Source organism: Procambarus clarkii, chromosome 81 (genome assembly GCF_040958095.1).
Source record: "Procambarus clarkii isolate CNS0578487 chromosome 81, FALCON_Pclarkii_2.0, whole genome shotgun sequence".
NCBI classification, from domain to species: domain Eukaryota; kingdom Metazoa; phylum Arthropoda; class Malacostraca; order Decapoda; family Cambaridae; genus Procambarus; species Procambarus clarkii.
Window position 1 is genome coordinate 10364838 of NC_091230.1, and position 17481 is coordinate 10382318.

At 40.5% G+C, this 17481-nt stretch overlaps 1 protein-coding gene across 4 annotated transcripts in view; it reads left to right on the forward strand.

The window, feature by feature from the left end:
- Positions 1-9141, forward strand: part of LOC138357963 (organic cation transporter protein-like) — a 145874-nt gene extending 136733 nt beyond the window's left edge. For 2 of the 4 annotated variants that reach the window (XM_069315145.1, XM_069315144.1), the window contains exons 10-14: positions 3619-3878; positions 4184-4368; positions 4584-4676; positions 8692-8837; positions 8990-9141. In XM_069315145.1, the coding sequence (XP_069171246.1) occupies positions 3619-3878; positions 4184-4368; positions 4584-4676; positions 8692-8837; positions 8990-9053 (748 nt within the window). In that variant the 3' untranslated portion in view covers positions 9054-9141. Of the gene's footprint in view, positions 1-3618; positions 3879-4183; positions 4369-4583; positions 4677-8664; positions 8838-8989 lie in introns of all 4 variants that reach the window. The other 2 variants (XM_069315146.1, XM_069315147.1) reach the window with 2 other exon arrangements.
- The last annotated feature ends 8340 nt before the right edge of the window (positions 9142-17481 follow it).

Here is a 17481-nt window from a genome sequence, read left to right on the forward strand (position 1 = left end):
GGTTATCTTGAGATGATTTCGGGGCTTTAGTGTCCCCGCGGCCCGGTCCTCGACCAGGCCTCCACCCCCAGGAAGCAGCCCGTGACAGCTGACTAACACCCAGGTACCTAATTTACTGCTAGGTAACAGGAGCATAGGGTGAAAGAAACTCTGCCCATTGTTTCTCGCCGGCGCCTGGGATCGAACCCAGGACCACAGGATCACAAGTCCAGCGTGCTGTCCGCTCGGCCGACCGGCTCCCTATGATTCCATACGTACATGCAAACATACAGCCATACATAAATACACACACGTAAATAAATTCATACAAACATACGTATATATATACCTACATATCATACGTACATTGTAATGAGGGTCTTGATCCCCATTCAGTCACCCCGACTGTCGCTGATTCTAACTCCGGTAAACCCTGCCCTAAGAGGGGCCCTTGTTCTGCTAGAGACCTTGGGGGCCTTACTGCCCCTCCCAAGGTACCACTGTTCACATCTGGGGAGCATCTCAGTCAACCTGTGGGGCAGGGTTCCCCTTACGAACCCCAGCATTGCACCCCACAGGGAGTGAAGTAACTCGACCACTCCTTAGATTCGTTACTGGATGTCCGTGGACACGGAAACTCAAGCTTTACTCCAGGTCGAGATGCTCGCCCATAAGTTCCACATACATGGTCGTCATCTTGACTCAGTGCACTTTGTGGTCAAGTACTACTTCAAACTCAGTGTTATATTAACTCTCCCAGTCTAGTATTCTTGCCTTAATAATGTGGTGCAAGATAAACCTCTTATGACAAGACGACTAAGAAATGAAGGAGAGGAATGAAACACCACCTAGTAAAAATATGATTTGTTTACTCCAAGATTGACTACACTGGCTGTCAGCTAAATCTCTCTCAGTTACTCCTGAAATTATTATCACATCTGGTAACTCTTCACTGTCTCCAAATCCCCCATAAGAGGCTGTCTCGTAAACACTATCATATGACATAAGTAGATAAATTATAACGCCACGTCAACGTTTCGTAATCACCGCTGTCTAATCAACTCACAGATATAATCACTGACACCTTATAAATAATTTTATACCGTTTGAGTCTATTGTCTCTTCACATATTTATCTACCTTATTGACTGATACTGCAGGTCATAGATTCAGTGTAGAGATGAGAGTCTTCTCGTAGATGCAACATAGAGTATTCGAGCGGCACCATCACCGCGCCGTCCATAACCCACACACACACACACTCCTCCTCAGGCACAGCTCGGTCCACCAGGTTTCCCTCCCCCGATGCTAGACTGTGACTGATGTTGGCTGGCCTATCCCAGCCTAACACTCTTCACAGTACTGGTCCCCGTCCTCCATGCAGCTTAGCTGTCAGGTTAAAAGGCAGTCGAACAACACAGGACCACGACTGCTACCAATCTTCTTCACTCTGCTTTCGACGTGCACGGCCCGCAGGTGTCAAACCTCCCAGCTGCTCGAATTATTCAATCTCTCTAGAGAACTATACCTCTTCAGAACGGCTAGTCGCTCAAATGCACATCCTCTCACCCTGGCACCTGGTAACAAGTGTCCCAGAACCCCGCTCTTCCGCTGCAGGGGCGCCGGACGTCATGCTACTTCACGCCCGGGGTGCGACGCCATTGGTCAACACGGCAAAGCCCTCTGCCGCCACCCAAAAATGCCACGGGTGGCGCCGTTCTCAGAACGCACCGGAGCTCTCGCCTCTCGAGGAGCCGGTCGGCCGAGCGGACAGCACACTGGACTTGTGATCCTGTGGTCCTGGGTTCAATCCCAGGCGCCGGCGAGAAACAATGGGCAGAGTTTCTTTCACCCTATGCCCCTGTTACCTAGCAGTAAAATAGGTACCTGGGTGTTAGTCAGCTGTCACAGGCTGCTTCCTGAGGGTGGAGGCCTGGTCGAGGACCGGGCCGCGGGGACACTAAAAGCCCCGAAATCATCTCAAGATAAGATAACCTCCCCCACCCCCTTGGTTTCCTCCGCCGTATCTGATGACAGTCTCGTCTCATAACTTCAGCCCAAAACATTAAATTTCTTCACCCAGCATCAGCGTGCTTCCTCTTAAATGTCATAAAATTAACCACGACTTCTTATAGATATTTATAAATAGGGAACTATGACTTTTTTGACTACTATGACTACGGCTTGGGGACAATTCAAGCTTGACGAACAAAAAATAATCACGTGACCCCAGCATGATGTAGTGATTTGAAGATATATCTGTGTCCAAAATGGTTAATGAGAGTTGTTGGGAATTGATGATACACAATATTGACGACAAAGTGTACAAATTAGTAATGTTTAGAATTAAAAAAAAGTGGAAATATCGATTTTATTTGTATTTTTGAAACAGTTTGGTAGGTTAATATAATAAACATAGATTACGGGATTGTTTTAAGTATAGGTTAAACATATATATCTATATAAATAAAAATGTAAATGTTCGTTTGTTCAAAATCGCTAATCTCCGAAAGTTCTTCACCGATTGCTTTGAAATTTTCACACAACGTTTCATTCGCATCCGAGCTAATTTTTATATACATATTATATAGATGTCATGTACAGGGAAAAAACATGTTTTTTTGAAAAACTGTTTTTCCTATGTTTTTCAAGTGAGGGGAATCTTCGAAACATCTTTACCGATTGATTTGAAATTTTGACGCTGTTGCATTTGAATAAGCGCATGCTTTAATATACCTACTATATACATGCCTCATCTGTGACAGGAAAAAACATTTTTTTTTTTAACAGTGCCGTATGATGGACGTAACAGCAACAAACGCTGTAATCTCCAAAAATTCTTCATTGATTGCTTTGAAATTGTGACACAATGTTTCATTCGAATACGCACGTGTTTTTATATACCTACTATATGGATGCCACACCTGTGACAGATAAAAACATGTTTTTTTTTAAACAATGCCGTCTGTTGCATGTAAGATCAACACATGCTTTACTAAATATGTAATGATTCCATTTCTATGTTTCCGATTGCATTGAGAAATTAAATTTTCATAGATTTCTATTTTTTTAATTTTGATTTAATTATTTTGTGTGATATTGCATTGGAATATAGCTGTGTTGATTACCATACCGTTCATTTCGTGAGTATAGTTTATTTTTACTTTTTTACTTTTTTTTATTTCGTACTTTTAACTGTTTTTCTTATATTTCACTGATGGGGACATCAGACCATTATAAAAGACCATTATATATGATGTTCCCAATTTTCTGATGGGAACGTCAGATCATTTGGGAATGCATCAGACGAGGGAGTGGGTAATGCTGGGGGAGGACGAGGGGACAGGAGTGGGTTATGGTGGGAAGGACGAGGGGAGTGGGGAATGGTTGGGAAGACGAAGGGAAGGGGAGGGGGGGGGGAGATTGGTGGGGAGGACTGGGTGACAGGGAAAGGTTGCTGTGGCTCAGCAACGCATGAGCCACAGCAACGCGTGGCCGGGCACAGCTAGTGAATAATAAATAACAGCTAGATTTCATGAATCAATGGGCCTTCTGCAATTTCCTTAATTCATGTTCTTAAACCGCTTAAACATTGAAAAAATACGCAAAATCTGCTAAAGCTTTGCTCTCAACTCCTCAGTAACCGCGGGATCACCACCATCACCCTTGTAATGTGCTTCGTCTACCTGGCTACATCTCTCGTCTTCGACGGCCTCAACCTGAGCGGGGAACTTTATAGCGATAATATATTTCTTTACTTAATCCTCGGAGGTCTGATGGAGATTCCTGGGAATTCTCTCACTGTTCCCATCATTAATCGGTATGGGAGGAGGGGACCCCTGGCTGCTTGCTTCGTCTTGTGTGGCGTAATGGTTCTTGCCCTCGCCTTCATACCAACTGGTGAGTACAAACTTAAATTTTACCTCTATCATGGTCGTCTTTAATAGTTTTTCTTTGTCTCGGATTCACTCTAAGTTGTGTTTTTTATCTCTCGCTGACATTTTAACTCTCCACTGTCATTACCTTCAGTAGCATCTTATCCCCAAACATGTATTTTTCCATTATCATTACATCCTCTTTCCCTGTCCTCCCGGTCCCTTCATCGCAATCTATAAGATCGCAGGAGATATTGTGATGCATCAACTGTGACTCGAGTTCGAGGCTCACAGATGTTATGCACATATATCTTTAGATTTGTTCTCCAGGGATGTGGCAGCTGGTGTTGGCGCTGGCTATGTTGGGGAAGCTGTTCATCAGCACTGCCTTCCAGATCATCTACGTCTACTCCAACGAGCTCTTCCCCACTGAGGTCCGGGTTCAGGGGGTCGAGACAGGCAGCGCCGTGGGCCAGCTGGGGGCCATCGTCGTACCTTACATCAGCATATATATGGTAAATTTTACTGAAATTTTCCCACTCAGGTGCTATAAATTATAGCAACATAATGCAAGGAGACCAGTCGAATCTTGTTCATGTTCCTGTTCAGTTAGTTTCTTGTCGACCAGAATGTATGTCTAACTGAGGCAATTAATCCATGCATTCGGTCTCATCTTCCTGCCTTACTAGTAACAAGATTGTTGACCAAAAATAATGTGCACGACCATCAGGTACGTCGAAGTGTAGATGTGCATCATTGTACGACAGAGACAACTGTGGCCAGGAATCACCACAGACGAAACACAGCTCAGCCACGTACCACTGTAGGTGAACAGTAATGTAGGCGGCTAACATTGTAGACAGGTAACAATGTAGACGGCTTACATTGAAGACAGATAACAATGTATACGGCTTACATTGTAGACAGGTAACAATGTAGACAGCTTACATTGTAGACAGGTAACAATGTAGACAGCTTACATTGTAGACAGGAAACAATGTAGACGGCTTACAATGTAGACAGGTAACAATGTAGACGGCTTACAATGTAGACAGGTAACAATGTAGACGGAGAACATTGTCGACGTTTTACAATGTAGACAGGTAACATTGTAGACGGAAAACATTGTGGACAGAGAACAATGTAGACAGATAACAATTTAAAAGGAAAGTCATGTAGACACGGTAGATGGAGAACAATTTAGATGGATAACATTGTAGATGGATAACAATGAAGACGTAGGACAGTGTAATTGGATTTAAATGTCGACGGAGAACATTGTTGACGGTTAAAATTGTAGACAGAAAACATTGTAGAAGGAAAACAATGGAGACGAAGAACAATGTAGACGGAGAACATTGTAGATAGAGAACTATGTAGAGGGAGAACAATGTAAGCAGAGAACATTGTAGAAGTATAACAATGTAGAGGGAGAATAATGTAGACAGAGTACATTGTAGACGGATGACAATGTAGACGAAAACAATATTGAAGGAGCACATTGAAGAGTGAGAACATAGTAGACAGAGAACATTGTAGACATATAACATTTGTAGATGGAGAACATTGTTAACGGATAACAATGTAGACGAAGAACATTGTTAACGGATAACAATGTAGACGAAGAACATTGACGAGGGAGAACATTGTTGACGGAATACATTGCAACAACGTAGACAAATAATAATATTGACAAGTAACAACGTAGACGCATACAAGTATTGAGAAGTAACAACGTAGACGAATAATAATATAGACAAGTAACAACGTAGACGAATACTAATATAGACAAGTAACAACGTAGACGAATACTAGTATTGACAAGTAACAACGTAGACGAATACTAATATAGACAAGTAACAACGTAGACGAATACTAGTATAGACAAGTAACAACGTAGACGAATACTAATATAGACAAGTAACAACGTAGACGAATACTAGTATTGAGAAGTAACAACGTAGACGAATACTAATATAGACAAGTAACAACGTAGACGAATACAAGTATTGACAAGTAACAACGTAGACGAATACTAGTATTGACAAGTAACAACGTAGACGCATACAAGTATTGACAAGTAACAACGTAGACGAATACTAGTATTGACAAGTAACAACGTAGACGAATACTAGTATTGAGAAGTAACAACGTAGACGAATAATAATATAGACAAGTAACAACGTAGACGAATACTAGTATTGACAAGTAACAACGTAGACGAATACTAGTATTGACAAGTAACAACGTAGACGAATACTAGTATTGACAAGTAACACCGTAGACGAATACTAGTATTGACAAGTAACAACGTAGACGAATACTAGTATTGACAAGTAACAACGTAGACGAATACTAGTATTGACAAGTAACAACGTAGACGAATACTAGTATTGACAAGTAACACCGTAGACGAATACTAGTATTGACAAGTAACAACGTAGACGAATACTAGTATTGACAAGTAACAACGTAGACGAATACTAGTATTGACAAGTAACAACGTAAATGAGAGTATAGAAATAGACGGCATAGCGACGACTTTTGGTTTTTGGAAAAGTCGACACTGTGCGTTACCCAATCTTTATGATGGGTTTTACATGGAAAATATCATCGCTATGTGTTACCCCAACCCGTTCTCGCAAATTCGTAAAGTCAATATTGACTTATTAACTACGTGCATAGGTGATATACTAAACATAATAGATAGCCTTAAAAAGATTCATAGAAAACACCGACCTTACCTAACCTTGTTAGTATCTTAAGATAAGCATCTTATTGCTTCGTAATTACAATTATTACTTAACCTGTACCTATTATAGGTTAGGTAATAATTGTAATTACGAAGCAATAAGATGCTTATCTTAACATACTAAGTAGGTTAGGTAAGGTCGGTGTTTTCTATGAATCTTTTTAAGGGTATCTATTATGTTAAGTATGTCACCTATGCACATATTTAATAAGTCAATATTGACATATTAAATTTGCGAGAACGGGTTGGGTTACCCAGTTTTAGGGTGGCAGGGTCGCACCTGGATAATATCGTCGCTATTCAGTCCCAGTTAGATGACTAAAATTAAGGCTGGATCAAGTCCATTTTTGGGAAGTGTGCTAATTGGGAGAGTGTGAATTAATTAGCAATGTCAGGTGTTAGTCCTTGGAACCGCCTCTTAACGTTTATGTATGTTGTTTCGTTATTATCAACGTGATTTTCATTAGAAAAAAATCCTCGCTTCGGTCGTAAGGAATTGTTATGAGAAAATTATGCTCTTTGGTTTTAAGGAATTCTTATGGAGAAAATTCGCCGCCGCAGTTTAACTGTAAAATTAAGATCAAAGGAAGTCCATTTTCAGAAAATCCGTTCTTTAGGAGTTTGTTAATTAATTACTAGTGTCAGATGTTAGTGTTTGGACCCGGCTCTATACGTTTATAAGTGTAGTTTTGCTACTAACAGTCCAATTTTCCTAAAGTTTAAACTAGTCACATTTTATTCATAGGAAGAAAATAAAATAAAGTTACCTTCAGCTGCCGTCCTCCACTTTAGTTGTCTTGTAACTTCGCTACTATCAGCCCAATTTTTGCGGAATTTATAAAAATAATAAGACGTAGTAAATGAGATAGTTACCGAACTGTGGCTCGTGTCCCGCGCCTTAGTTGTCACGCACAGCTTCAGTATTAACACTTCAATTTCCCTTTGATTTAAAATGGGTGTATTTCCGACGTAGTAAAATATAACAATTTAGTTACTGAGTTTCAGCTCATGTTTCCTGCCTTGGTTCACTTTCCGCTTAGAGAAGCTGGATTTGAATAAAATATTTAAACACGATATCGTGTTGGAGAATATGTATGAATTCACTTAAACAACACAAAATTATATCTGTAAAGTTACGTTAAGGATAATATATTCCACAAATATGTCCAACGCAATAAACAAATCATATAAACTACATCTGAAAGGTTAGGTTAAGAACAAAGAATAAGAACAAATTATATTAAACACAATAAATACACAAAGGTCTGAAAGAGGTTAAGTTACAGGACAATGAACAAATGTGTAATAAACAAAATGTTTACATATAATACTTATAAAATGAGATTATTCAACTTATGAGACACTTGATGAACTTTAAGTAAAAATGTACAAAGTACTTTAAAGTACATCTCTAACAAATATCCATTGAAAATGCTTAAAGATTCTATCTAATAAATATTCCTTGAAATAAACAAACACCTATGTATATAAGTCTTATTATGAAGCTTAAACAATGTAGACGAATAACAAGGTAGATGAGTAACAACATAAGTGAGTGGTAATATTGATGAGTAACAATATAGACGAGTAACAACATAAGTGAGTGGTAATATTGACGAGTAACAATATAGACGAGTAACAACATAAGTGAGTGGTAATATTGACGAGTAACAATATAGACGAGTAACAACATAGGCACGTGGTAATATAGACGTGTAACAACGAAGACGAGTAGTAATATAGACGAGCAATAACGTAGATGAGTGGTAACATAAACGAGTGGTAATATAGATGAGTACCAACATAGATGAGTAATAATGTAGATTAGTAACAATCTAGACGAGTAACAATATTTACGTGTAATAATATAGATGAGTAACAACGTAAGTGACTAGCAATATAGATGAGTAGCAATATAGATGAGTAACAACTTAAGCAATTAGCAATGTAGACGAGTAACCACGTAGACGAGTGGTAATATAGACGACTAACAATAATGACGAGTAATAATGTTGAAGGGTAGCAACGTAAATGAGCTGCAATACAGACAATGCTACAGATGAGTAAAGATGCTCGTGGCATCCAGGGTCCCGTCATCTGGTGGCTGCCGTCCGCAGTGTTCGGGAGCGCGTCGGTGATGGCAGCAGCCTCCCTCCTGGCCCTCAACGAGACCGTGGACCAAGACCTTCCGGAGACTATAGCACAGCTCGTCTCTCCCGCCAGGAAAACAACGTAAGAAAGTTTCTCAGGCGTAATATTTCATTTTTAAGAAGTTAAAAATTATGTTCTTTATGCTGTATATTTTGTTTCGTTCAATGAGTAGAACAAATGTCTTGTTGGTATCATGTTATTATATCATATTGTTAATATGTTTCATCCCTCAGACTCGAGGAGGAAAAATGTGTTGCGACCAGCGGTGCCGCATGCGTCGAGGGAGACCTACGATGACCTGTATAGCTAAGCTCGGGGGGATTTCTGACCTCATACATGTAAATGCAATGTTAAATGAAGCTTGAAACAATGAAACGGCAGAATATTTTGGTTTTACTCAGTCACTTGTATTGAAAATTATGTCTGGCTCACAAATTATTCCTCTCATCTTTACCGTTTTCCTTAGCTTATTAGTTCCTATTGGTCGGTCATCAGTAGAAGAGAAATAGAGCTTGATTATCAGATCATTTGAAGTGGAACGTGAATTATAGAACACGTGAGCTTAACCACCGTTGTTTGATTATATGGGCTTCAGGAGCTCTGGGATGGAACATTAGCAAAGGATTATGCTTGGTGCAACATAGTAAATATTTGTGAGCTGGAGCATAATAAGTTATGTGGAGGCATCATGTGAGTTGGAGCATAATAAGTTATGTGAAGGCAACATGTGCTAGAGCATAATAAGTTAAATGCAGGCAAAATGTGAGCTGGAGCATAATAAGTTAAAGGGAGGCATCATGTTTTGTGGAGCTGGCCAGGAGGACATGGGGAGAGGGGAGTGAGGTCACCTCTGGCTGGGTGCTCCAGGAGGACTTAGAGGGGTAAGGTCACCTGTGGCTGGGTGCTCCAGTAGAACATGGGGAGGTAAGGTCACCTGCGGCTGGGTGCCCCAGTAGAACATGGAGGAGTAAGGTCACCTGCGGCTGGGTGCTCCGGGAGAACATGGAGGAGTAAGGTCACCTGCGGCTGGGTGCTCCGGGAGAACATGGTGGAGTAAGGTCACGTGTAGTTGGGTGCTCCAGGAGGACTTAGGGGGGTAAGGTCACCTGTGGCTGGGTGCTCAAGGGGGGGGACATAGGGGGTAAGGTCACCTGTGGTTGTGTGCTCCTGGAGGAAATGGGGGAGAAAGGTCACCTGTGGTTGTGTGCTCCTGGAGGAAATGGGGGAGAAAGGTCGCCTGTGGCTGGGTGCTCCAGGAAAACATGGGGGTAAGATCACCTGTGACTGCGTGCTCTAAAGGACAAGGGAGGGTAAGGTCACTTGTTGCTTGGGGTTCCAGGAGAAAAAGAGGGAGTAAAGTCACCTGGGGCTGGGTGCTCCAGTAGGACATAGGGGGTAAGGTCTCCTGTAACTGGGTGCTCCAAGAGGACAAGGTGGGGGGGGGGGGAAGGTATAAGGTCACCTGTGGCTGGGTGCTCCAAGAGGTCATTATCTAGGATGACTGAACTGCTGGTAAACATGTGCTTGTTGTGGCCGTGTTGACGAGAGACAGTCACTCAAGTGTGAGGTAGGAGCAGGATGTGTACCTGCTCCTATATTGTCATGATAGAACACATGCCTCACTCTCGTGACCGGGTATAATAATACATGTGTACTGAGCTACACATTAATATGTAACTGGCAACGCTTACCAAGTGTGTAGTGTGCTGCTTTATAATAGTGTGTTGTTCTATCTGTGCACTCTCATTAGGTGAGTACTGTTGAGAGGACAGTGTGAGAGTTATTATAGCATTATTTTTCTCAATTTTTATTTTCAACCTTTGCCAGAAATCAAATTATTTTTCAAATGATCAGCTTTCACCTCCTAAGGTGAGAGGTGCCTCTTTGCTAGTTCCGTTGTCAGGTAACGAGAATACCGGTGTAAACCTCTGGTAGTAGAGTCGTTGTCAGGTAACGAGAATACCGGTGTAAACCTCTGGTAGTAGAGTCGTTGTCAGGTAACGTTAATACTGGTGTAAACCTCTGGTAGTAGAGTCGTTGTCAGGTAACGTTAATACTGGTGTAAACCTCTGGTAGTAGAGTCGTTGTCAGGTAACGTTAATACTGGTGTAAACCTCTGGTAGTAGAGTCGTTGTTAGGTAACGTTAATACTGGTGTAAACCTCTGGTAGTAGTCGTTGTTAGGTAACGTTAATACTGGTGTAAACCTCTGGTAGTAGAGTCGTTGTCAGGTAACGTTAATACTGGTGTAAACCTCTGGTAGTAGAGTCGTTGTCAGGTAACGTTAATACTGGTGTAAACCTCTGGTAGTAGAGTCGTTGTCAGGAACGAGAATACCGGTGTAAACCTCTGGTAGTAGAATCGTTGTTAGGTAACGTTAATACTGGTGTAAACCTCTGGTAGTAGAATCGTTGTTAGGTAACGTTAATACCGGTGTAAACCTCTGGTAGTAGAGTCGTTGTCAGGTAACGAGAATACCGGTGTAAACCTCTGGTAGTAGAGTCGTTGTCAGATAACGAAAAAACCGGTGTAAACCTCTTGTAGTAGAGTCGTTGTCAGGTAACGAGAAAACCGGTGTAAACCTCTGGTAGTAGAGTCGTTGTCAGGTAACGAAAATACCGGTGTAAACCTCTGGTAGTAGAGTCGTTGTCAGGTAACGAAAATACCGGTGTAAACCAAGAATGCGCTGATAGCGCCTATCTATTGAACATAATCTATATGGGCATTATTCTGTAGTGTACTGAGGTGTCCAGATGAGAATATTATTCCGTTCTTGACCTTTGTAGTTAGACTAATGCGTTAGACTAATATAGACAAGTGATAATTGTACCGAAGACTCTGCCTATTTGTACCTATAACTCTGTAGCTTTAATCCTTCACCGCCCGTCCTCATCATAACCTGACTACAGGCTAGGCTCGTTAAAACGGCGCCAGTCAACCATATCGCCACCAAGACGCATTCATCAATTTTTACGTTTTGCGAATTATAAATGTTTATTGTCATATATATGTATATATATTTATATATATATATATATATATATATATATATATATATATATATATATATATATATATATATATATATATATATATTTATATATATATATTATTAAATATGACCGAAAAAGTAAGATTAATAACTCTAACACGGATTTTCTCGATCTTTCGTACGTTTCTTTTCACTGTTGGTGGTAATTCAAAAATCAATTCTCCAAAATTCATTTTTATTTCTAGTCTGACGCGACACTTGAGCGCGTTTCGTAAAACTTATTACATTTTCAACATACACATACACATACACAACTGAATAGAACTTACACATCTTCGATTTCTTAATATCTACATTTGAGTGAGGTGGATGGGGTGAGGTGGTATTAATAGCGTATTAAATTCATAAACACAAGACAGAACACAAAACAATAGGTATTGAATGGAAGTGATTTGTAGAAAGCCTATTGGTCCATATTTCTTGATGCTTCTATATTGGAGCGGAGTCTTGAGGTGGGTAGAATATAGTTGTGCATTAATTGGCTGTTGATTGCTGGTGTTGACTTCTTGATGTGTAAAGCCTCGCAGACATCAAGCCGCCTGCTATCGCTGTATCTATTGATGATTTCTGTGTTGTTTACTAGGATTTCTCTGGCGATGGTTTGGTTGTGGGAAGAGATTATATGTTCCTTAATGGATCCCTGTTGCTTATGCATCGTTAAACGCCTAGAAAGAGATGTTGTTGTCTTGCCTATATACTGGTTTTTTTGGAGCTTACAGTCCCCAAGAGGGCATTTGAAGGCATAGACGACGTTGGTCTCTTTTAAAGCGTTCTGCTTTGTGTCTGGAGAGTTTCTCATGAGTAGGCTGGCCGTTTTTCTGGTTTTATAGTAAATCGTCAGTTGTATCCTCTGATTTTTGTCTGTAGGGATAACGTTTCTATTAACAATATCTTTCAGGACACTTTCCTCCGTTTTATGAGCTGTGGAAAAGAAGTTCCTGTAAAATAGTCTAATAGGGGGTATAGGTGTTGTGTTAGTTGTCTCTTCAGAGGTTGCATGGCGTTTCACTTTCCTCCTTATGATGTCTTCGACGAAACCATTGGAGAAGCCGTTGTTGACTAGGACCTGCCTTACCCTACAGAGTTCTTCGTCGACTTGCTTGCTTGTTTTAAGCTTGTACTAAAGAGGAACCCTTCTTGAGCCCGGATGGGCACATGTATAAGCAAGTAGATGGGGTCGCGATGGGTTCTTCCCTAGGTGTCCTGTTTGCAAACTTCTACATGGGTACCATCGAGCAAAAAGTCTTAGTCGAAATGAACTTGAAACCGGCCATATACTGCAGGTATATTGACGACATTTATACACAGGTACCTGATGTCAGGCATCTGCAGGAGCTGAAGGAGGCATTTGAGCAGAGTTCCGTGCTGCGTTTCACTTACGAGATGGGAAAGGATGGGAAGTTGCCCTTTCTAGATGTAACAGTCATGGAAAAGAGTGGAGGTTTCCACACTGCAGTCTACACTAAGGAAACGAACATAGGAATGTGCCTAGATGCCAACAGCGACTGCCCAGACAGGTACAAGAGGAGTGTTGTTAACGCTTATGTCGACCGTGCTCTCAGCCACAGCTCAGAATGGAAGCAAGTCGACGAAGAACTCTGTAGGGTAAGGCAGGTCCTAGTCAACAACGGCTTCTCCAATGGTTTCGTCGAAGACATCATAAGAAGGAAAGTGAAACGCCATGCAACCTCTGAAGAGACAACTAACACAACACCTATACCCCCTATTAGACTATTTTACTGGAACTTCTTTTCCACAGCTCATAAAATGGAGGAAAGGGTCCTAAAAGATATTGTTAATAGAAACGTTATCCCTACAGACAAAAATCAGAGGATACAACTGACGATTTACTATAAAACCAGAAAAACGGCCAGCCTACTAATGAGAAACTCTACAGACACAAAGCAGAACGCTTTAAAAGAGACCAACGTCGTCTATGCCTTCAAATGCCCTCTTGGGGACTGTAAGCTCCAAAAAAAACAACAGTATATAGGCAAGACAACAACATCTCTTTCTAGGCGTTTAACGATGCATAAGCAACAGGGCTCCATTAAGGAACATATAATCTCTTCCCACAACCAAACCATCGCCAGAGAAATCCTAGTAAACAACACAGAAATCATCAATAGATACAGCGATAGCAGGCGGATTGACGTCTGCGAGGCTTTACACATCAAGAAGTCAACACCAGCAATCAACAGCCAATTAATGCACAACTATATTCTACCCCCCTCAAGACTCCGCTCCAATATAGAAGCATCAAGAAATATGGACCAATAGGCTTTCTACAAATCACTTCCATTCAATACCCATTGTTTCGTGTTCTGTCTTGTGTTTAGGAATTTAATACCCTATTAATAACACCTCACCCCATCCACCTCACTCAAATGTAGATATAAACATATCGAAGATGTGTAAGTTCTATTCAGTTGTGTATGTGTAAGCTAAAGTCTTTGAAAATGTAATAAGTTTTACGAAACGCGCTCAAGTGTCGCGTCAGACTAGAAATAAAAATGAATTTTGGAGAATTGATTTTTGAATTACCACCATCAGTGAAAAGAAACGTACGAAAGATCGAGAAAATTCGTGTTAGAATTATTAATCTTACTTTTTCGGTCATATTTAATAATATATGTCTACAGGAAAGACTGCTACCGAAATATACTAATATATATATATATATATATATATATATATATATATATATATATATATATATATATATATATATATATATATATATATATATATATATGTCTCTGAAAACTCACACCCCAGAAGCGACTCGAACCCATACTCCCAGGAATAACGCAACTGGTAACTACAGGGCGCCTTAATCCGCTTGACCATCACGGCCGGACAAAAGGAAGTGATAGCCGAAGCTATTTGAACCACTTCCCCGCCGGCAACTCGGATGGTAATCTTGGGCATAGCATTTTATCAAGTCACCTCATTCTTTGGGGCACACGTGAGGAACACAAATGCGAACAAGCCTGAATGGTCCCCAGGACTATATGCGTCTGAAAACTCACACCCCAGAAGTGACTCGAACCCATACTCCCAGGAACAACGCAACTGGTAACTACAGGGCGCCTTAATCCGCTTGACCATCATGACCGGACAAAAGGAAGTGATAGCCGAAGCTATTTGAACCACTTCCCCGCCGGCAACTCGGATGGTAATCTTGGGCATAGCATTTTACCAAGTCACCTCATTCTTTGGGGCACACGTGAGGAACACAAATGCGAACAAGCCTGAGTGGTCCCCAGGACTATATGCGTCTGAAAACTCACACCCCAGAAGTGACTCGAACCCATACTCCCAGGAACAACGCAACTGGTAACTACAGGGCGCCTTAATCCGCTTGACCATCACGGCCGGATAAAGTGCTATGCCCAAGATTACCATTCGAGTTGCCGGCGGGGAAGTGGTTCAAATAGCTTCGGCTATCACTTCCTTTTGTCCGGCCGTGATGGTCAAGCGGATTAAGGCGCCCTGTAGTTACCAGTTGCGTTGTTCCTGGGAGTATGGGTTCGAGTCACTTCTGGGGTGTGAGTTTTCAGACGCATATAGTCCTGGGGACCATTCAGGCTTGTTCGCATATATATATATATATATATATATGCAATTGACGATCACAAAACACTGATCATTTTATGCGGAAAAACCACAGAGAAATATGAAATGAGGTGAACGTTTCGGCTTTGTTAAAGCCTTTGTCAACACCAGACTGACTGATAAGACAGGGATAAGTATCCCTGTCTTCCAAGAGTAACTCCATTTTTCGGACATAGTCATCTTTATTCATCATAGTCAGTCTGGTGTTGACAAAGGCTTTAACAAAGCCGAAACGTTCACCTCATTTCATATTTCTCTGTGGTTTTTCCGCATAAAATGATCAGTGTTTTGTGATCGTCAATTGCATCAATGGATACCACGTGCCAGTTTCTTACCTTCTCCTCTCTCTACCCTTCCCTTAAACCTTTTGTTACTAAACTTCGTTCTGCTTTAGTGAAATCTCATTCCTTAAAAATTCGTCTTCGTTTTCTTCGAAAATGCCTCAGTGAACAAGTGCTTCCCCGTTCATTATTACCCAACAGCGTTCTTAAATTGTCAGATCAGCCGTTTGATGAGATACCCCGCATAGTGCTTATGAAAAACATCGATTTACTTAAATTTGAAGTTCGTGAATGTTTTAAAGTTGTGAATAACTGTAAGTACGCTTTTCTCCAAGCCATTCCGCCTGAGTGGAACCGTTGTATGATGGATTACTGTTATACTACTTTGAGGTCTACCTGCAGAAAGGTGAGTACTAAACTTGATTTCAAATTAAAGAAACTTATTCAACAAAGTGACTGGAATAAACACTCCAACCGGGATTTTGTTATAAACCTCTCGGATAGACAGCTTGATAATGACACGATTACTGCATTAGGATATGGCCTGAGCTTTGCCACATCTAACGGAACAGTCAATTATGTAGATATTGCCAAAGGTTTCAGCAATCTTGAAAAGTATAGCAATGTCTCAGTTGAAGATATTAATGTGTGCAAAGGTATGATGTATGGCGTTTTACTTAACAATTCTGTTCCTAATTGTCCAAGTCGATTTGTTCATGCGTTCAAAAATCTCAAAAAAGATAGTTCATTACATATTACCAAGGCTGATAAGTCAAATGCAGTAGTTATTATGAATAAAGATGACTATGTCCGAAAAATGGAGTTACTCTTGGAAGACAGGGATACTTATCTATTGGTTAACAGAGATCCTACTGAAAAAGTGATTGCACATTTTAACAAAACTCTTAAAACTGTGTGTAAAGGCGATAAAGAGTTGATATCTAGGCTAACAAGTCGATCCCCCTCTCTTCCTTACATGTATGGTCTTATAAAAACTCATAAGCCATATAATCCGGCAAGGCCGATTATTAGTTCAATTGGTTCGGCGGCTTATAAACTCTCTAAGTGGTTAGTCAAAGTTTTGTCCCCTATAGTTGGTACTATTTCCAACTCACACTTGACAAACAATGTGGACTTAGTTAATAAGCTATCCACACTGAATTTAAATTTTGATTTTAAACTTGTAAGTTTTGATGTGACCTCTTTATTCACTAAAGTTCCTGTTGATGATCTGTTAGAATTTCTACGTGAGGAACTGCCTAAATATAATTTGAGTTTGCAGACCAATAAAGTATTGGAACTTATTAAATTGTGTATAAAAGACAATTATTTTAGTTTTAATGGAAAATTTTTCAAACAAACATTTGGTATGGCGATGGGCAATCCCCTGTCCCCAGTTTTAAGCAATTTGTATATGGAATTCTTTGAAACAAAAATCTTATCCAGGATTATGCCGGCTAATGTGGTTTGGTATAGGTATGTTGATGATATTTTGTGCTTATGGTCGTGCAACAAAGACCAGATAGTTTTTCTTAATGAACTCAATTCTTTGGTACCTTCAATAAAATTCACTTGTGAGACTGAGGAGAATGGTACTCTTCCGTTTTTGGACATTATGATTCATAGAGTCGCTAGAAAGTTCAAATTTAATGTGTATAGGAAACCTACCAACGTGGGGTCGTATGTTCATTTTTATTCGAATCATCATAGTAAAGTTAAACAGGCAGTATTTTCAGGAATGTTTCTACGAGCTTTGAGGGTTTGCAGCCCTGAGT